This window comes from Acanthisitta chloris, unplaced genomic scaffold, assembly GCF_000695815.1.
Source record: "Acanthisitta chloris isolate BGI_N310 unplaced genomic scaffold, ASM69581v1 scaffold35815, whole genome shotgun sequence".
In the NCBI taxonomy this organism is placed as follows: Eukaryota; Metazoa; Chordata; class Aves; order Passeriformes; family Acanthisittidae; genus Acanthisitta; species Acanthisitta chloris.
In genome coordinates, this window is record NW_008674860.1 from 1,919 (window position 1) to 22,857 (window position 20,939).

The 20,939-nt window shown below is 43.3% G+C and overlaps 1 protein-coding gene across 1 annotated transcript in view; it reads left to right on the forward strand.

The window, feature by feature from the left end:
• Positions 1-4,819: 4,819 nt before the first annotated feature.
• Positions 4,820-20,939, forward strand: part of FUBP3 (far upstream element (FUSE) binding protein 3) — a gene marked incomplete at both ends in the record, with an annotated part of 29,417 nt that continues 13,297 nt past the window's right edge. Inside the window, 8 exons of the mRNA XM_009075508.1 lie at positions 4,820-4,925; positions 10,795-10,845; positions 11,334-11,367; positions 12,907-12,956; positions 14,485-14,556; positions 15,292-15,349; positions 17,944-18,106; positions 19,025-19,123. Of these exons, the coding sequence (XP_009073756.1) occupies positions 4,820-4,925; positions 10,795-10,845; positions 11,334-11,367; positions 12,907-12,956; positions 14,485-14,556; positions 15,292-15,349; positions 17,944-18,106; positions 19,025-19,123 (633 nt within the window). The remainder of the gene's footprint in view (positions 4,926-10,794; positions 10,846-11,333; positions 11,368-12,906; positions 12,957-14,484; positions 14,557-15,291; positions 15,350-17,943; positions 18,107-19,024; positions 19,124-20,939) is intronic.

The window sequence follows — 20,939 nt, forward strand, 5'->3', positions numbered from 1 at the left end:
TGCTGGAAGCAAGTGTTTTGGGAAATGTGGGCTCTGCACATGTTTGGGAGAGCAGTGGCCTACATTTTTGTGCAGTGACTGGTTTGCTGCCTGTTGGATGTGATTTGGGTTTTTTCCATTAGTATTTGTGGGATGAAAAGAGCTCTTGGAATGCTAAACTGTTTCCCCCCCAAAATGTAAGTACTTGATTTAATCCAGTTCTGGAGAGCCTTTGTAAGAATAGGTGATTTTTGTCCTATATGAAGTAACAGGATTATATTGTCACTAGTGACTTGATGCCAAATGTCAGTGAAGATGGTCTTAATTGCTCAGGAGAGGGATATTTTCTTCACCACCCAAGCTCTCTGTGATGGAACTTCTTGGCTGAGAATCAAGTGGAATGTAAAGGCACTTTTACACCTAATACTTCTCTGGACGTGATGGCAGAGCTTTCACCAAGGATGTTTAATGTTCTATTTGGCTGATCTGATACACAAATAATCAGATTTTGTGCTGTTTTTGGCTAATGCCAAAGCCTTTCCTGAGTATTCATTTTGCTTTGAGAAAAAATTTAGGCATAGTTTTTGCTCTGTGGGTTGGTATTGGCATCCCTGGCTTGACATTTAAATCTGTCAGAGTTTAATGTCACACATAAGGCTAGTAATCAAACTTGCTAAATTCAGTTCTCATCAGAACAAGAACACTAAAATCACTCTGTGGAATACAGTGCTTGGATGTGACTAGCTAAATAATTCAGGACAAGGAAGACTTTCCTGATCAAAGAAAAGTGACTACATTCCTCAGAGTCACTGGGATATGACATGACATAAAAATAAGAAGCCTGGAATACCTTGGAAAGAAATTACTTGTCCATTGCTTTCAGTGTTTGTACTGGACTTGCTTGGATTTTTTGTGGACCCCGAAATATTTGAGTTCTATGAATAATTTTTCAAGGCAGTGCTGAGGCTTTGAGATGGTTCTGCAACTTCTGCACCACACCGAGTGAGTGTGGTAGTAGATGATAGGGGGGCTGATCTGTCCAGCTGCCCCCAGGCAGAGTGGCTTTTCTACTGTAGTGTTTTGAGGTGGGAGGGAAGGAGACAAAAATTGTTTGCTCCCTTTTTGAGTAATGGGATCAGAAAATGAGCAGAGCTGCCTGTACTTTGGTCTAAGATGAATTTCTCTCACTCTGTCCTTGAGTTTTGTTCTTATTGACCAACCAATACCTTGCTTTGGTGCTCACCCTCTCCTGTTCTCCTTGGCATTTCCAGCAGAACACCTGTGTTTGCAGAGCTTGCTGGTTCCTCCTTCTTACATGTGCTGCTGTTCTTGTAACCTTCCCTGTGTGCTGTCTGTATCCCAATATCTGGGAATGCTATGAAGAGAAAAGGCTGAGGCTTGATGAGCCTGTAGTATGCAGCTTTGGGTGCCTCAGAAATGGATGAATATCCTGGGATTCCTGAGAGCCAAGAGGCTGTGTGTGTGAAATCTCTATCAGACTCTAACTTCTAATTTCCATGGTGATGGAAAGGTCTCAGACTAACTTTTCTTTACCCCCTTGCAGAGTCGTTTTGCAGATCATCCTCAAACAGATTTAGGGCTTTGCAATTGCTCTAGTGTTTCTGAAAACCAACTGTGACATGAAACCTAAATGGTTGTGGATGGTTTTGTTGCTCCCTACAGAGCTCTGGCGAAACCCCTATCAGACCAACTCCTCAGCACATGGGAGGAGCAGCAGAAGCACTAGAACTGTCTGAAGGGTCAGATGACAGTGCCTTATTGTTTTATATCCTGCTAATACCTAGAATTGGTGTTTTTTATCAGCTGCTGTTGTTTGCAGGGCAGCATGGGGAGGTTTTTCCCAGAAGCTAGGCCCGTTCTCTTGAAGCTGAGCTCTGCAGATACTGGTCTTTGAGTCCTGCTGTGCCTTGCAAAGAGGCTTCACACTTTAAAGTGGCTTTGTATTCCACCATTTTTAATGTCTATTCAAGGTATAGGAGGATGGAAGTGCAAAGTATGGGAAAACATGTATCCCTCACACAACTTTGTAGATTTTAATTCATTCCATGATTATCTTGTTTTTCTTGGCTTTACCATTGCAGTTTGTTGCTGGGGGTTGTGTTGTGTCCTTTAAAGTCTTTGCTGGAGAGCTTTATTTTGGGGAAATGAGGTGCAGAAACAGTTTGGTGGTAGTGCTGCCTTTTCTCTGAGGTACTTCAGAGCTTGGTAAAATGGTTTGGGGAGAAAAAGAAAAAACCCTAAGATTGCCATACAGCAGGACAAAAGCAGTGGCTGCAGCAACACATTACTCAAGGTCATTTGGGTAGATAAGGACTAGGTCTGCTTACTTTTGCTGTGTTCTAATTTTTGTGCTTATCTCCCTGCCGAACCTGTTGTAAAAACTGAGCTTCCCATTTGAAGTTGAACGTAAGAAATGAAAATGTGTTTTAACTGCTACATCTACTTTGAAAGCTCTTTAATTTTGCAGTGTGCTTTTTTCCCTGCTGCAGTGAGGTGGCATGTTGTCTGCCTGTAATCCGGTGGCAGCTGGGAGACTTTAGAGATAAGAGTGCAAGTTTAAATAAAGGAGAGGGAGGGGGAAAAATAAAGAAGAAAATATCCCAAAAGCTGATAATGTAAAAATTGCTTTCATGCTCTTGCTTTGCCCTTTACATGGAGCAATCTGTGCCAGGGTGGTCACTGTGTGCTAAGCATGAGTAGGGGGTTGCAAAGCTCCAGCCAGTGAGCTGTTCCTGCACACCTTTGTACTTCAGGCTGGTTCCTTTCCTAGGCCAACTTCCTCTATCCACAGGCTATTTTTTCCTCTCTCTGTAGTGTGTGGTGAGTGATTTCACTTCCAGACTATCATCCATGACTTGCAGATAAATACTAACAGAAAGAGAGTTCATGAAGGGGATGTTAAAATCAAATGTCCCATGACACATCAGGGTATGTTATACCTGACACTGTTCCTTTTGGTCCACCTTGTAAGTTATTATGTGAAAGCTGTTAATAGATTCTTGTAAAATGTATTTTAAAATTCATATTTCAACACTGAAGCAGTCAGAAAACGTGAAGTGTAAGGGGAAAGCACTTGGGCAAAGGGCTGGATCCGTGGATGCAGTAGAGCATTTAACAAAAGACCAAGGCATCCCCTGGCACTCCCTGGTTTGGAGTGGACAAGGTGTGTTAATGCTTTCAGAACCAGCTTTCTGTGGGTTGATTGGAGATGCTGATGTACAAAGCACTTGTCATCAAAGCTTCACTGCAGGATCACTGGGCTGGTCCCTGAGGAAGATTTTATTCTCCAGCTCTGGCGTTTCTGACACAACCAAGTTGTTGATTTTCTAAAAGGAGACAGAACGGAATGGACTGTGAGGAGAAAATGGTCAAAACTTGGAGCCCTTTTCATGCAAGGCACTGAACAGAATGTTTCCTATTCTCTTTCTAAAAGCAGTGCCCTCAATCTTTCAAAATTATTTCAAATAGCTTTTTTCAGTACCCTGTGGTTCTGAATCTCAGGCAGTTGTTTATTCTGCTGCAGCAGAAGATAGTGTCAACAACCAGAGTTACTGTAGATGTCTTTCTCTTGCAGTAAAACACAAATTTTAGAAACACCTTTAGTTATATTTGTCATTTAAAGCATATCTGTGTAAAATGCTCTTTCATCTGTTGCTGTTGCTTATTCTCTGGTGAAATCCCAGTTATAATAGAGTGAGATCAGTCTCCTAGGATAGATCCTATTCAGTGATATTTTTTTTTCTTTTTGCTGGAAAAGGAAGCAAACACTGTAGAATACACTGCGCTTTATATTTGTTCTGTAACTACTTTGTTCTGCACTTGCTTATTGCAGCGAAGTGCTTTATGTAGGCAAGAGGTGCTGTGAGGCTGCAGTTTGCCTGTCCCTGAGGAGGTGTTAACTCGGGTGCAGCACCCAAGGAATGCACCTGAGTGTGTCTAGGGTGGGCTCAGCAGTTAGCTTGGAGTGCAGGTGGAAGAGCTCATACCTGTCAGTATCCTCCTGTGCTGGTTCTCCCAAATGTCATTAGAGAGCAGCTTAACTTTTCACTTCTATTAAGTGGTGTTTAGGTGCTTCTCTCACCTAGTTTGTTTGCTTACCTTAGTCCCCTTACTGTGATCCTTGACTGTCTCCTCTTCCCTGTAAATAAAGTCTTTGCATCCTGGCTTGGCAGGGAATGGCAGTTCCCCCTCTGGAAGGGCTGGAAGCAGAGACACAGGCAGCGTTAGTCGTGTTTGTGCAGTACTGACCACTGCAGGAAATGGAAACTAAGTCTGGGCTAATAGTTTGCCCACTGGCTTAGTCTTTGTACAGTAAACACAGGGTGATCCAGTCCCTCTAATAGGGAGTTCCCGAACCTGTCCAAGTGCTGGGTGTTTTCATTCCTCTCCCCCTGCTCCCACCACAAATGTGTGTGTGTTTCTGTGTGTCTGGATCTGCACAGATGCAGGAGGAAGCACACGTCCTCCCACACAGCTCTGCTGGTGGCAGCTTCCCCGGGACAAAGTTGGTGAGCTAGCTTGAACCCTCCTCTTTGCAAGATTTAGTTTGTCAGCTATCCATTGAGCAAATAATCCTGGATATAATGTTCCAGGGAGGAAATGCTGGCTTATGATCAGGAAGAGGAACTGGGTGAATGCTATCTTAATTAAGCAAATATTAAAAGCAAGCAGAAATTTGTTTGCTTTACAGTGAAGCACCTTGTTATAAAACCACCTGAGAGAAGATTGAACAGGGGTCAAGGCTTTCTTGGGGAAAAAGGGTGTTTATGGTGGCTGAAACTTCAGGTATGCTAATCATGCTTTTATCCCCTTTTTATAGATTGCTGCTAAAATTGGAGATATTCCTCACTTGAATAATTCTACAACACTTGTGGACCCCTCAGTCTACGGTTACGGAGTGCAGAAACGGCCCCTGGATGATGGAGGTAAGGTGACTGTGTCAGTCAGTCCCATGGATGCAGCTCCTGAAATTCATCTGTGGGGGCAGTCACCTGCTTCAAGGATGGAAAACACATCTCTCTGTGTATACAAGTTTTATACAAGATTCCCTGTGTTCTTTGGTCTCATCTAGATAGCCCAGAACTCCTAGGCATTAGTATGAATGTGAAGCAATTCTGGATTAGTTCATTGGGAATTAGCAAACAAACTCTGTAATTTAAATCTTGTTCTCTGGTAGTTAGGTGAGGGAGGGAGGAGGATGTGCTTCTTGGGCCTGTGCTGGAGCTCATGTACAGAGTACCAGATGTACATAGTAAAGCTGTTCTTCCCTGATGACCCTTATTTTCTGAGAGCAGGTAGTGTGGGGGAACAGCATTGCATGTGTTCCCTTCCATGTCTAGCAGTGGGCACAGCACAGGAGCTGAGTTGGATTCAAGAGTTCTGCTTGCTTTGTACATGAATTTTAAGGAGAAAAGGTGTTTATGTAAGTTGATGCAAGCTGGAAGGAAACTTCATTACTGTTCTTTGAGAATTCTGAAATCTCTGAGGCATTTAACACTGGCCACAGCGTAACTTATTGCATGGACCATATCTGGTAACTCTGAGTCAATATTGTATGAAGTGTTACAGTTTTAAAATAAACCATTAGTGTCTTCTTTTTGGTGGGAACAGCAGAAATGTTAGAACAGGAGTCTTCTGGTTTTGACAAGTAATGTTCAAACTATATTATCTGCTGCTGTATAGATGCAGAGAGCTTAGCTTCTCATGTGTTGATTATGAAAAAAAAAGTGGCTATGTCTTCATTTTGCTATTTCCTCTAGTATTTTTCCTGACACAAGTAGCCCTGCAGGGTGATTCTCTCCCCCACAGGCACGTTCAGGAGCACTGAGGAGATAAGAGAAGCTGCTGCCTAGCGCTTCATTTCGAAAAGAATTTCTTTCTGTCTGATACAAAGGCTGAAAATAACTGCACGTCTGCTTCTCAGTCTGAAAAAAACAAGCTGGAGCATGGGGAGAAGTTGTTTCATATGGAGCCTTTGGCTTGCTAACTTTACTGTTGTCTGAACACATGCCACCAGCCACTTGTGTTCTGTTCTCTGCTGTTGGCTCTGTTTGAGCAAGGGGTTGCTGCTCCTTTGGTTTGGGGTTTTAGGAAAGAATGGGTGAGCCCCCACACCTTGTATCTCAGGCTGGAGCATCACTGTCTGTGAGAAGCCAGAGGCAGTGCTGGTTGTGCAGGGGAAGGTGCTTGGCTGTCACCCAGGCTGTGCAGCACTGGGGAGTGCTGAACAGCTCTGAGCTCTGTCTGAAGAGCTCAGGGACATGGCTATGTGTGAAAAAGAATAAAAATAACCTTCTGGGAACCAGTAATTCATAACATTAGTCCCTCCTGTGTCTTGCACTGATTCGTCAGACTGAGCTGAGAAATCTGACCCTGTGACAAAATGGGTTTTGTGAACTTTTAACATGTGAAATGCTCATAGCACCTAGTGACAGCACAGGTTAGACTTTGTACTTAAACTTGTGCTGCCCTATAACTTGCTGAGCTTTGTTTGTGTTGACACAGACCATGTCAATACAGTTGCAGCCTGGGCTATAAATGTACATTAGTGCTGGTTTCTTATGCTGTGATAGATAACTCCATGGAGCAGGTATCATTTCTGGGAGAGCATTCCAGAGTGGCTGTGCTCCTGTCTTCTCTGTTGGCAGTTGTTCTCACCCTGTATTCAGCACTGGACCTCATCTGTGACTGGTTTTTTTTAAGTACCTCCAATGCTGTATTTGCCCTTGGCTTGTACATACACATCTGTAGGGTTTACAACTTTGTCCAGCTCCCCTCCCCAAAATCTGATCTGTGAGATCTAAGAAGAGAATGACAGAAGTAGTATTTTAAAGGGCTGTAATTTCACAAAGAAACAGGAATTGTCAGAGTAGGAATAAGGGTTGTATCACCTCCTTCAGCTTTTGTTTTATTTCCAGTGGCATTAGGAAGTCCTGTACTGAGATACATGTGTGTGATGAGTTCCCCACCTACCTGTGTGATCCTCCTGCACTGCTCTTTACCTGTAGCATGGCAAAGCAACTCCTGAAGCTGCAGGTGCTTCTTGCTCCATATCTGTTTGTGGGATGACCCATATCTTAGTCTGTGAACCACAATTTGAAGACAGAAGTGATCGTTTGTGTTGTCACATGCTCTGGGAGTGCTAATGGTGTGGGGGATTGGATGCATTTCTGCTGCTCTGGTTAGCTTGGAAACAAATCTGGTGGTAAATTTGCCTCTGGATACTGCATGTTCACAGCTTGGTGCAGGTCTCAGTGCTTCCTTATCCCCATGCAGCTCTTGGTAAATTAGTGCTGTTCCTAATACTGCTGAAAAAATTGGCTCCAGAGGAAGCATTTAAGGTGAGAGGAGAACTGTCTGTGGTTCAGGACAATCTAATTCTTCCTGTCTGTTGCTGTAAACAGCTGCTGGTGTGGCTGATGCCAGCTTAGGAAGTGGTCTTAAGACAGGGTGACAGTGCACTGATCAAAAGAAATTCAGCTGCTTTTAAAGCATTTCCAGGAAAAATGGATTTGTCATAGTGTTGTAAAACAGAATGTGCCAGTGCTTTTTGCACTTCCCTTCCCATAACCCTCCTCTGAACCAAAGAGTCAGTAGGGTCAGCCCTTGTGACCTGGCCTGATGGTGTTAGATGGAGCTTGAGACTGATTATTTCTCTTTTTCCTGCCTTTTTTATTTCCCCTCTTTGGAAATAACCTTAAGGTAATTCTGCAAATAGCTGCAGTGCAGGGAAGAGATCAGGTTTGTTTGCACTGCATTTCTGTGGCCACTTGCAGGGGTTAATTTTTCCCAGTGAAGGTTAGCACCAGGGACAGGTGAGTCTGAACTGCAGAGAGACCTAGTGGCATCTTGCTTGTGTCTGAGGACAGATCCCAGCCCTCCTGTTAATGGCCAAGAGCTTTTCCTAGCCTGCATTCTAATTAATAGGTCCCTCTAATTACCAGCAGAATTTAATAAGTTTATTTAATGCTAAATAATTGCTACAGAAGCAGCCTGGTTTTGTTCAAAGGAAGCAGGGATCTAGTCTGCTGGAAAGAGACTGATGGCCTTTGTTAGCCTTTGTTTGCCCTGCCTTGAAGTAGTGTCCTGTGAGATCCATAGGGTTAAGCAGCAGTGTTGCAGCTGAAGGCTGGGGCATCCTTGGAGTGTGGGGAAACAAAGGTGAGAGACCTTGGAGAAGCCTCATACCCCCCTCTCTCCACCTCTCCCCCCTCCCTAAGCTCCTGTGGTGCATCCAGAAATGAAGCTGGCCTGTTTTGGTGTAATAAAACTTGATTGTAGTAGAACCAAGGGGCTCAAACACAACATGATCCTGTTGTACAGAGGACTTTATTTCTTTGCTCCAACGTGTTTTCAATGAAAATAGCAGTAGGAGAAAGGAAATTTTATCCCTGTCTTACTGCTGATGAAAGTCAGTAGTGATGCTCCTTGACACATCTGTAGCCACAGTAGGACCAGGGCAGAAGTCCAGGTCTCTTGGCAGAAGGTTTAGCTTAATGCACAAAATGCCACTGTTGTTCAAAAGTGTGACTTTACAGATCTCTGCTTTTAAATGAGGCAGTTTAAGGGAGAGAGGGGAAAAAACTATGAAGATTTACAGTGAAGACAGACATGAAAATTATTAGGTTTTGACTATTTAATTCAAGAAAAACCTGGCAATGTTTAATGATGAAGAATTAGGGTAACTAATGTCTTTCTTGTAGCTTTCTGAAACGATAATCCCATTTTGGTTCAAAAGTATGAAATGCAATCCTGTTCCACTGCTCTCCAGGAGATTTGTCGCTCTGATTTTATTCTAGCCATGAAGATATTCTTGACAAGATTGTATATTCCCATCATGCACATTAATTTAGTGGGAGGCACTGCTCTGTTTTATGGGGTGGAAAGAAAAATCCACATTTGTTTTGAGTGTCTGTTAGGTAGAATTCACTTAAGGTGAAGCCTAAAGCAGAGCGAAGAGTTATCAACCAGCAGGTGCCATTAATAGGAAATTGTGCTGATTTTATTCAGTGTTTTTCCTTATTTGCAGTAAAATGACTGCAGTTACAGTTAAATTGTACTCAATAAATGTAAAAGGGGGAAATATGTACGTGGCTTGTCAGAGTTCAGCCCCATCCCTGGTGTGCAGGGAGATGGTGGAGTAGTGCATCAGCTTTCAGTATTGTGGTGAGCATGGGCTGCCCCAGCCCTGTCTCTCTGTCAGTCCCTGTCTTTTCAGAGCAAAATGGGCATGCTGGAGAAGGAATGGACCTTGAGGTTTTTGGAACCAGGAGCCACATTGTTTTTTTCCTCCCAAAACAGAAATCCTAACTGACTTCCAGTAAATCATTTCCAGTTCTCTCCATCTGCCTTCAATCTCAGCTCTTGGAGAGGATATCTGTGAAATGTGGCAGGAATGGTCTCTCACATAAGTTATCGTGGCTTAATTTTTTTAACTATTTTATACAGTAAATAAGCATTAAGGCTGATATCTGCCTGGGGGTGGTGAATGGCTTATTATGCTTGGATAGTACTTGGAAGGGGTTGGAGACATTATGCTGCTTACATGTAAAGCATTTAATTCCCTGACTGATTTAACTTCCTGTGCTCATACAGGTTCTCCTAAGAAGTTGTCTCTTTCAAGTGCAGGATTGTGTTACAAAATGAAGGCTCTTCCCTTCCTTGCATGAACTTGGGGAGTTGATTATAGGATGCGTTTCTGTCTCATAATTTGTGGGCAGAGGCTGCAGCGGAACAAGCTGCTAAGAGAGCTGTTAGAGTGAATTGAAATGCCAAGTGGATATTTAAATACAGCCTTGCAGAGTTAAAATCACTCTTTCTGGCATCATGGATAATGAGTGACCTGGGCTGTGGCAACCCCACACACTACACCAATAGCCACCAGGCTACTGTGTGTGTTAAAAATATTCACAGTGCAGTTTGGGGCAACATTCTGCATTTGATCATATTTGCTCAGCTATGTGGTAGGAGCTTATCAGCCAGAGCAAATATTCCCCATTACATCACTCACCTTTTTCAGCTGCAATATTCATAGTTATCAAATTAGAGCTTTTTATATTCAGGGTGAGAATATGCAAAGACAAATCTAGTGGAGTCAATAACGCAGCAGTTGTCTTATCACTGAGATGGGGAGAGTAATAAAATATATATGCTGTCAATATTCTGGTCCTGAAATATTATGAAGGTATTGACATGCAGCAGAAATACAGTATTGACTCTCTTTGTCTATTTTCTTTGAGTAAAGTGTTTGGCCACAAACTTTATGCATTTTTCTACTGGATTTAGAGAGTGTGGGATGCATCCAGTTTCCATCCCTGCCAGCTGATTGCCAATTTATTTCAGGTCAAAGAATGTGCAGCTTGCTGCAAGGTAGTTTGAAACAGCATCTTTATTATCACAGCTCACATGTTGGCCAGTTTCATTTGTTTTGCTCCCTGTGCCCTCCAGGCATGCAATATAATCTTTCAACTGGTTGTTAGCACCAAATGGTCTGGTTTTTAGCTGGTTTGCTGCAGGCACAGTCCAGTAGGAAGCCCAGCAGGGCATGTGTTCCCACTTTGCGTGAGTTGGTCTAATGATATTTTCGCTATTAACATTTGGAAGAAAGATCTAATCTGTTTGGGCTAGGGGGGTGTAGTCTGAGGGTTGTCAGCCAGGGAGATGAGTACTGATCAGAAATGGGCCACCAGCTAACGGGGCAGAAATGCCTGGAATGTTGTGCGTTCAGGAACGTGTTTTGGTGGGTTGGAACACTTTGGGCACCCAGGTTACTTAACAGAGCTATTCCTTTAACAGGTCTCCGTGTAAGTGGGCTCCATGGAGCACAGATCAGAGACACAGAGAGAAGTATGTGCCAGCGGTCTCTAATGCTTGTGGCCTGGGCTGAGTGAATCTCTGAGTCTGCTCAGCTTTTTATTCCTATTTTTTTAATACGTGCCAGTCTGCTTCAAATTTCTCTTCTCCCTCCTCCCTCCCCCCCTTTTTTTTTCCTTTTTTTACTACTTCGGGCTTAATTTGGGAAGGGGGAGGTTAGTTGCAGGGATTTGGCTTTGGACTGGCAGGATTTTCTCCCATGACTCTCAGCATGGGGAGACACAGATCAATTCCCTATCCTGTGTTCAGCTGGACACTGGGCTATGGTGTGTGTTGATCAAGAAATCCCCTCCTGTTCTGTACCACATAACGCATTCATTTCAGCCACTGAACCTAAATTACTGTTTTGCTTTTCTTTCTTTTTTGATGAAACGGTAAGAACTCTTTTTCAATAGGGATGAAGTTAGTTTATCCGTGCTAATGCTTTGATTTTTTTTCCCTTTTTTCTCTCTCTGCCACAGTAGGTAACCAGTTAGGGGCCCTGGTACATCAAAGGTAAGCAGTGGGTTATGTTTTATTATTTATTGATCAATTCTAATTGTTTATTGATCCACCATCTGTAGTAGTGTTAGAAAGTCAGAGGTTGAGAATGCGGAGAAACTGTCAGCTTGGGTTTTCTCCAGGCTGGGGTTTCTGCTAACCCTTTAAGGCTGTTTGTTCTGATGAAGAGTTGATGTGCAACTTGGATTTGGTTCATGTAAATCTGCAGGACCAAAAGAGTAAATTGTGTCTCCTCTCCTTTCCCGTGCCCTGGCAGGAGGCAAGAAAGAAAAAGGTCTGGCATTTTAACAAAAGTTTTGGGTACTAAACACACACATGTTGTGGTGTTTGTTATTGCTACGACACTATTTAGTTTTGTTGGTGTAATGTGACCTGGTTTGACTCCTTTGTCAAAGGTGGTTTGGGGAGGCTGAAGCAAGTGTGAGTTGTCATGCAGTATCTTAGCATCTAATACAAATGTAAAATTCCCCGTTTGTCTCAAATCCTGCTCTTAAGGAGTTGTCTGTCTTGTTTTAAGTAGGAAGGGGAGAGCATTTCTAAAGCTGGATTAGCCTGAAGGTGAATAGCAGTGCTTTTCCATCATAGCCAGCTGTTTGGGGGCCTCGGCAGAAGGGACAGGCCATGTGCGTGGAGACTGCAGAACCTTAAATTTTTAATGGTTAAGTTAAAGCTAATGTCTGACTAGAGCAGCCCAGAAAGGAGTGGGCAGTGTTAGTACTTTATCTGCAGCTCAGCTGGTGAAGTCTGATGTGTATTTTATACCTTCCCTAACTGATCTGAAGCAAAAAATGAGAATATTTTAATAGAACTCACCGCAAAACCTGCACTGATCTTACTGTGGGATTGCTGAGCAAATTGTATATAATGCATATATGCAAGTTCCATATTCATTGTCTCACGAAAAACCCAATCTAAGTTAATTCCTTCCTACTTGACTATGGCCAGGTCTTAGAAGACTGCTTTGAGTGCTCTGTCTTGAAGCAGTGACACACTGAGAAAGTCCAAAGAGCAATAGATATGGAAGTCTTGAGGTAATAAGAAATCAGAGGGTAGTTGAAGACAGCTTTTATAAATTCCATGGAAAAGAATGATAAGCACAAGCAGGCAAAAACCCCACACCACCAAACCTGTGGATATCATGTCAGGACTGGCTTTGTTTAGTGTCCCTTGGGAAGAACATGGCCAGAAGAGTCGGCAGACACTGCTGTTTGGAAGGTCTAGGCTCAATACTAAACAAACTTTACCATGTTTTGGTTATATCTGTCTGGAGAAAGAATGACAAAAAGAGGTTCTTCTGTTGGCGTCATTGAAGATAGGGGAGATAGCCTGGAAGTGTGTCCAGTGTAGGAGGAATTGTATGGCCATGAGAGGTCCTTTCCAAAACAAACAGTTTTGACTGTGATGTGGTGCTTACTTGTGTGTACAGAGGTCTGAGCTCTGCCCAGTTTCCACAGCAGGGACATAGTTGTCTTCCAAATTGTTCTCTGTAATGGCTATTTGATGGGTTTTTCTTCCTTTTTCTCTTTTTTTTAGGGCTGTAATAACAGAAGAGTTCAAAGTGCCTGATAAAATGGTTGGATTTAGTAAGTACCTTGGATGATTTTGATTCTTCTTGATGTATTTCCTGTGCAGAAATGCTGTTTTCTCTGACATGCTCACAAGTTTTCGTGCTTACTAGCCTTGGATAAGCCTTGTTTAATGCTGTCTTCATGGGGACCAGAGAATCTGTGCTTAGAATCCAGATGCAAACTGCATGGAAAAGCTTGGTGTCCTAGTAATAAGGACGAGACTGTGTGGTACAATTTACTGAGAATTTAACGTAGTATATAAGTCAAAAGTGAATTTATTTCCCCTCATTGAAACGTTTTAACTTTCTTTGAGTATGCAAAACTGAGAGTTGAGGGAGGAAAACAGCCTTTAAATGTTAAAATATGAGTTGAATCAAGGCAAGTTAAAGAGAATTTTCAATTTCTCATACATTTGCTGCAGGGAAATGCAAGCAGATGAGAATTTTTTCCTACATTTGCATTTCCTGATACTGTTCTCTTTCAAGCTTGATCCTAATTTCTCTCTTCCTCTTAATAATCATTACTCTTCCTTTCAATGGCACCTCCTGCTGATGTGTTACTACAGTGATTGCAGAGACTCCTCCACTGCTGGGTCTCTGTGTATCCCTTCCAATTTGATATATGGAGAGTAAAGAGGAAAATAACAGGCCGTGATAATTACCCCATAGTGCGTGAAGTTTTGTCCCGACTCTAAAGACACTGCAAGACTGTAACTCAAATTCCTGCAGAGGAAATGTTCACTCCTCTCCTGCCAGACCTCTCCATTTATCAGTCCTGGTGCCACATGTTGGGGGGAATGTTGGGGGGATGTTTGGCCCTGGGAGAAAGGAGCTTGCAGGCGTCAGCTCTGTGTTAAGTCTGGTCCTGGTTCAGGGCCAGACAGATACAGGAGGATGCAAACCCCACAGCTGAGATACTTCTTTGGAAGCATTCTGAGCCAGGGATAGCTGTTTGACTTCACAGTTTTGCTCTTTTTGCAGCCTGGGAAGGGTAGGAATGATGATTGGCACAGTCTGTCCTCAGTGTGTCTCAATGTGTTGACTCTGGGATTTGAGGGAGGTGAATGTTTGTGTTCACTTGAGGCTGATGGAGCATTTCAGTGTGGAGCAGTTCTGAGTGCAGAGCAGCCAAAGAGCATGTCCATTCAAAAGAGGCAGTAAAATAGAAATTTTAAAGAAATGAAAGTCTTTACCTTTTTTTAACACTTCAAATAACTATCTTATTGGTTCAGGCTGAACAAGATATACTTAAACTGCTTTTCTAGCAGCACTCAAACTACTAGTGCCTTATTCATTGCATACCATGTATTTCCATTCCAGTGCAAGACAGGCTGTTTTGTTTTGTTTTTCCAAGCAAATACAATATCAGCAGTATTTTGATGTCTTTTCTGCTTTGATAAATTTGGTCATGCTGTGGATGCCTCTTCTCAATCCTGGAGTCAAACTGTTCCTTTATAGATAGCTGCAGTGGAGTAAAAGGGGGAAGGTGCTCTGCAGTTACCTGGAAAAATGGTATGTTCTGATGCTTGTTGAACTCATTTCAGTAATCGGCAGGGGAGGAGAACAGATCTCTCGGATTCAGGCGGAGTCTGGCTGCAAAATTCAAATTGCTCCAGGTAAGAGCCTCTTTGTGCGGTGGGTGAGCAGGTTTTAGTGTTGAAGGGTGTTGTGTCCATTAGATCATGCACCTTCTCATGCTCAAGGTGTGTTATCACCATTAAAACAGACACAGACTAGGCTGACAGGCATGGGAGAGCTGTTGTGGGACCCACCTCCCAACCAGCATAGAGAACAGGTTTGTCAGGTGGTTTGGGGAATGGCACAACAAAGGAACTGGCTTCAGCCAACAGGTGGGTACAGTGCAAAATGGACAGTCCATGCTGTACTTAGACCTGAAGCTATTGAGTTTTCTCCGGGTGCTGCTACTTTGCTCAGCTCTGTGGTTTTCCTCTGGTCAGCACCAGCTCTTGGCAGAAGATGTTTCAGGAGGGTGGCAGCAGCTCTCCATACAGCTCACCTTGCTTCATAAAAATCGGTTCATCCATCCAAGTGGGATTGTTGTTCTGTGCTGGTGCCTCTTTGCTTTGGAGAGGTCTGTGCTGCAGTGCTGTACAGGGAACTGTTGATGAATGTCATCTAAGTTCTTACTCCTCCCTTTAATTGGTGGGGAAGTCTTTAAAAGAATGCAGACATCCAGTAAATCATTTTAAATATGTTGATCCTGGATGTCTCTGAATTCTTTAGCATGCTCTGTGTGCAGGGGGGTGGTTCCATTGATGCTTGAGTTATTGGAACAACTGCCACATTTTTAAATCTAGGCATTACAAGTTTTCTTCTTGTTTCCTTTGCAGACAGTGGTGGGATGCCTGAGAGGCCCTGTGTACTCACTGGGACACCAGAGAGCATTGAGTGAGTTCTGAATTCATTTCTCTCTTTTTTCCTCCTTTCTCTTCTCCCTAATGCTATGCTCTGTCAGTGATGCTACTTGGTTATTAGCCACACCAGCAAATGTTGGCCTAGAGAAACTTGAGGGTCTGTGAAGCATAGAACCTCTTGGTCTGATGCTTTAAACTGTGCACCTCGAAGGCTTTTTTTCCCCCACTTGCAGTCTGAATCCTCTACAGAAATTTCTTTGGCATTCCCCTCCTCAGGGCAAGGTTGCTCTTAGGGCACCTAGGATGCAGTTTTCTAACTGCAGCTTTCCAGGATACTGAGCTAAGTGGTTGAAGGGCACTTCTCTTCTCCCCTTCACTTCCCTGCTCCTATTGAGATGACCATCCTTCCAGCTGAAGAAGGGCTGCATGAGGCCTCTAAAGCCTGTTGGTGCCACTCCAGGACACCCTGGAGGTGTTGGAGCTGTTGCAGAGCAGCATGAGGCCCGTTGGGTGCTTGTCTCTGCATTGCTGCCAACAAGAAGCAAAGGACTGAACCCAAGTCTTGATTCTGCTCCCTGCATGGTACAGACACGTGGCCAGCCAGCAGGGATTTCTGATCTTTAGACCTATAGAAACTTTAGGGACAGTGTTTCCTCCCTCCCCCTTCCCAGGAGCTGAGTTTGAGACTCTCACAAACCAGTTGAGGACCTCCTGCTGGAACTGGATCCAGGATCCTCAGGCTTACAGGAACACACTTAACATATGGAGCTGCTCTTTCTCTCCCCAGCCTTTGGGTAGGTGGGTTTTTTAAAATCCATCTGGAAATCTTTGAGTTGCATTTGCTAGTGAAAATACATGGGCACAAAGACTATCTCTAAAGAGAAGACACTCATCATTCTTCCATTCCTAAGAGATCTAAGAGTACTTAAATCTCCTTATTCCACCATAATACTGCAAGCAGTGAGCCAGAATAAATATAATTGGCAAGCTCACATTATAGGGCAGGCAGTGTATTCTTGCTGATATTGAAGTGTTTTTCCCCCTTTGGCAAAGGATGTTTCAGAACAAGAGAAAAATACTAAGAAGCTGGGGTGCCTGATGAGGTACAGGTGGGGGAAAATGGGGCAGAGGTGTAGTTAAGACTTCATGGCTCTGAAATAAGCAGTTAAACATAGTCATGTCCAAGGCTGTCTTTAAAATAAGTATATTTTAAAAGTAAGAATACTCATTTGTGAAGCAGAGCAAAGTGTTGAGGATGTGGAATCAGGTGACATTTAATCTGTGCTAAAATTCTAGTCAAATTGATTGGTTGAACTATTTTATTCAGGCTACTTGTAGAAAAAGAAAATGAAGTAAGGAAACCAGTCTAGGTGTCAGACCTCTTTGAGAAGGTTTTTGTGAGGAATGTTTTCATCAGATGTATCCAGTGGCAAATGAATAAGGTTAATTTCCAAGTGACCCTTCTCATCTGAACTATGTTGTGTATTAACTGTTGTGGTCTCTATATTGTCACTGAAAGAACTTCATGCAAAATATGAAGGTAGTTGAATAACACCTCTTAAGACTTTTCCAGAGTATTTGAAGTGGGTTTCCAGAAATTCCAGCTTTTCCCTTGTTTTATGAGACAGTCAGGATTAGGCAGTGCTCTGTGCTGTGTGCAGCCTCAGAGCACCACCCCCTGAGCTGTTTTGGGTGAATGTCTGCATCAAGGGATGACTTTGTACTGGTTCTTCAGATCTCCAGAGAGAAGAAAGTCATCCTTAGGGTGCCTGATACGGCTTGGTGTGAATTGAAGAGAGGGGAAGATGCTGCATTAGGCTGAGCAGGCAATCAGTGAGTTTCTCCTTTCAGAGGGGTTGTGGGACAAGGGCAGGAACGGGATGTGTTGGTATCTGAGTCTTCAAGGTGAAGGGAAACCCTGTCAGTTCCCCCTGACATACTAAATATTTTAGAGAAGGGATCTTTAATCTCCCAAATGCTTCTTTGTGTGTCTCTTCTCACCAGGAGTAGAAGAACCCAGTCTTTCACTGGTGGCTGCTGCAGTATCCTTGCCTCGCTTCGTGGTGTAGCTTCAGCACCTACTGCTTGGAGCAGAGGCTGTGTTAGAGCAGTGTTCTGGTGCTGCTGGTAAGAGCAGGCAGAGAAGAGCAAGGCAGTTGCCTGTGACTGATCAGAGAATGGTTAATCAATGTGCTGTGTTAGTATCAGAGCAGTGTGTGTTTTTGTCTTGACTGAGAAGGAAAACAGAGCTTGAGCTTTACCAAACGCTGTGTATGTGTTAGAGAACCTAGAAAACATCTTCATTCAAAATAAGCTCCCCAAATTCTATAGTTCAACTATTGTCCTTAACTTCCTAAGAGGTCAGAGCATGCTGCTGCTCTTCCTTCTCTCTTCCCCTCTCAGAAATCAAACTCCTTATAAGTAATCATGACAGGGGAAGATAGACATCAAAGAGTTTTTAAAAAAAAAAAATATAAGAAAAAGGCAAACATTATGCTGACTATGGTTTCCTCCATCTTTTCACTTCTTCTCCTCTCCCCGATCGCTTTCCATTCCGATGGTTCCTGGTCTCTTGGTCACGTGGAGCAATGTTGTCTAATGGTTGTTTCCCTCGATTCTTTTCCAAAGACAAGCAAAACGACTACTGGGGCAGATTGTAGATCGCTGTCGGAACGGACCTGGTTTTCACAACGATGTTGATGGCAACAGTACGATTCAGGAGATTTTGATCCCGGCATCCAAAGTGGGTCTAGTCATCGGCAAAGGAGGTGAAACAATTAAACAGTTGCAGGTGCGCAAGATGCATTTCCTTTAGGGCTCTCTTCCCTACTGCAGCTTCTCTAGCTGACCAGGAGCAGGCTGAAATGGAGAGCCTTAAATGCTCTAACCTTCCACAGCAGGGACTACTCTTCTGCCTTCGGAGAGCTGGACTCAAATCCTTTCTCGGGTTACAGACAAAATCGGTGCGGCCCCAGCTACAAACATAGCAGAGTTTTGCCAGAACTGTGACAGAAACCTGTGTGCTGTAGATAACACTCGGTGTGTGCTGTTCAGGAGGGGATCCTTGTAGCCAGGGAAGGACTGTCTGCTCTGCTCTGCAGTATTTTTAATGCCAGCCATGCTGTCGTGGAGTGCTGTGCTTCTCTTTTGTTGCTGATCTGTGATAAAGCTGGTGTGTCTGGTCTTTTTTTTTTTTTTTTCCTCCTTCCACCCCTTTCTAATTCAAAGTGTTGTGTATAAACTTATCTTCCCAGACATTCTTTATTCTTCCACCTGGTACAAGGTTTTTATAAAAACGCAAGGATTTAGAAAAGCATTTAGGTGAAAAATGTAGTGGTTTTTTTTTTGGGTTTTTTTTTTTTTTTTGAGTGCCCTGATTAGACCTCAGTCATATAGTTTTGAGGCTGGTCACTTAATAACTGTTTTATACAGGCAACTACAGGTTTTGGAAAGGGCCGGAAAATGAGTTGTTGAGGGAGAAGGTTCTCCTTGCAGGGATTCAGCTATTTGAGAACTTCAGGAGTAGCACACATTCTGGCAGTCCTTTCCACTCTAGGACTGGTACTGAATCTGTGCTCTAACTACTCATGAAGAGCTAAAGTAGCATTCCTAAAGGTGCTGATTTGACCTGCGTGATGTTTAGTAACCAAAGCCTAGTCCCTTGCTTTAGGGACTCTGCTGAGCAAAGTGCTCTGTGCTTTCTCTTCAGGAGCGAACAGGGGTGAAAATGATCATGATCCAAGATGGTCCATTGCCTACTGGAGCAGATAAACCTCTTCGTATTACTGGGGATGCATTTAAAGTACAGGTATGTAACACAAGGGAGCAGTTGCCACAGAGAACTGAGGAGAAACCTTTAGCATATTTGTGAGCATCTGATGGAGTCAAATCCAACTGTCAATGGAATAATCCTTGCTGGTTTTGTTTGTTCTGTAAGGTTGAGTCGAGCAAGTTAAAACACCAGACTAGCTTGTTTACAGCAGAACCTAGGAGCTGTCACTCCACATATTACACATGGGTAGGACAAGAGCTGAGGAGGAGGGTTTTGGAGAAAGTAGCTTTGAAATGCTTTCCAGTCTGTGTAGCTAAAAAAATCACAGCTTTATGTTACTTGAGCAAATGGGTTGTTAGCGACTGAGTGAATCACACGTTTGAGCCAGTTTTGTGGAAGGTTCACCATCTCAGACAGCCAATCGACGCAGGTCATTAAAAAATACAATCCCACAACAACTCCTGAAACCAAGGGGTTTGCTTAATATTGGTGCCTCAGTCTCCTTGTGTCAGGGTTCCACACATGTGGACATACCTGCGGTTCTGAGAAAAACCCACGCTCAGCCGTGGACTGGAGGATTGCAGCGTGATGGGAGAGCTTGAATTAGAGCATTAAAGTTTAGCCATGGCATGTTCCACTTCTCAGCAAGTGCCTTTCATACCTTGCTAAGTATTTAAATCTAGCTTAGCATTCCTGTCTCCAATAATAGTTCTGTTTCATAGGATCTCCCTAATCTTAAGTTGCTGCAGCAGTTGATGTTGCTCAGGGTGTATGTTTGGGTTGTATTTTTCAAAGCTCTTAATTCAAGAGGGCTTTTAATTTATTTTTTTTTCCCCCAAATTCTTACTGTGGAGGTATAGCTGTGCAAAAAAGGAGTTTCATGTCAGTCTGGCTACTTTTAACCAAATCATACTTTCAGTGCTGCCACTTCCCACGTGGTTTCTTCTGCCTTGAAGATTTGCTGTTGCCACATCTTCTGTGCCATACCTCATGCCAAGGAGACTGCATAGGCTGGAAGGTCTTGGAGGCATTTAAAGTTGAGCATGGTTAAAAAGCATGATGAATCCTTGGGTGGGATTCTGTGGATGCTGCAGCAGTGTATCTTAACTCCCTCAAATCCCTTTGAAATGTCTCCATTGCCCTGAGTTCTGTCTCGGCATCTCTGAAATGTCCTTGAGTTGTTTCTTTCTGTAAAAAATAACTCGGGGGCATGAAAAACATGTAAGAATGAAAGGAATGGGATTCACCATGGTTCTTCAAGCTTGGGAATAGAACCAAGATGTCAAACGCTTGACTGGTAAGAGAGAAACGAAGGCCTGGGTTTGACATGTAGGGTTTTGGTTTTTTTAATGGTGACTCCTGTTGGCTTATTTCCAAGGTACACTTTGACTACCTGGGCTATGTGCAGGCTTGTGAGTGGCCCTTGAGGGCTGCAGGTTGGTAGGAGGAATATTCATTTGTCACAGAAAACATCTTGCTGGATTGCTGCAGACTTGGGCTTAACTTTCCAGAGTCAATCAGCTCATTGCTGCCCACCTGCCATCTTGGTATGTGCTCTCTAGCTCTTAGTGGACATCATCTCTGCTATGCTACCTCAGCTTCTGCTTTACTGTATTGATTTCAGGTCTGTCCAGTAGGAAAAGGCTTTCACTTCCTTTAATTTAAAGCCAAAACCAATCAAAGCTGTTTTAAAAGCTAAAGGGCCTTTTTGAATGATTGGAGGAGGCAATTGCACACAAGAAACTGCCACTTTGTGTGCTGGGCAGGTTTTGTCAGACATGGAAGATGCCATCAAGAACAGATCTCCAGTGACTGTGGGAAAAGAAATTCTAAATCAGAATGCTGTTCCTGC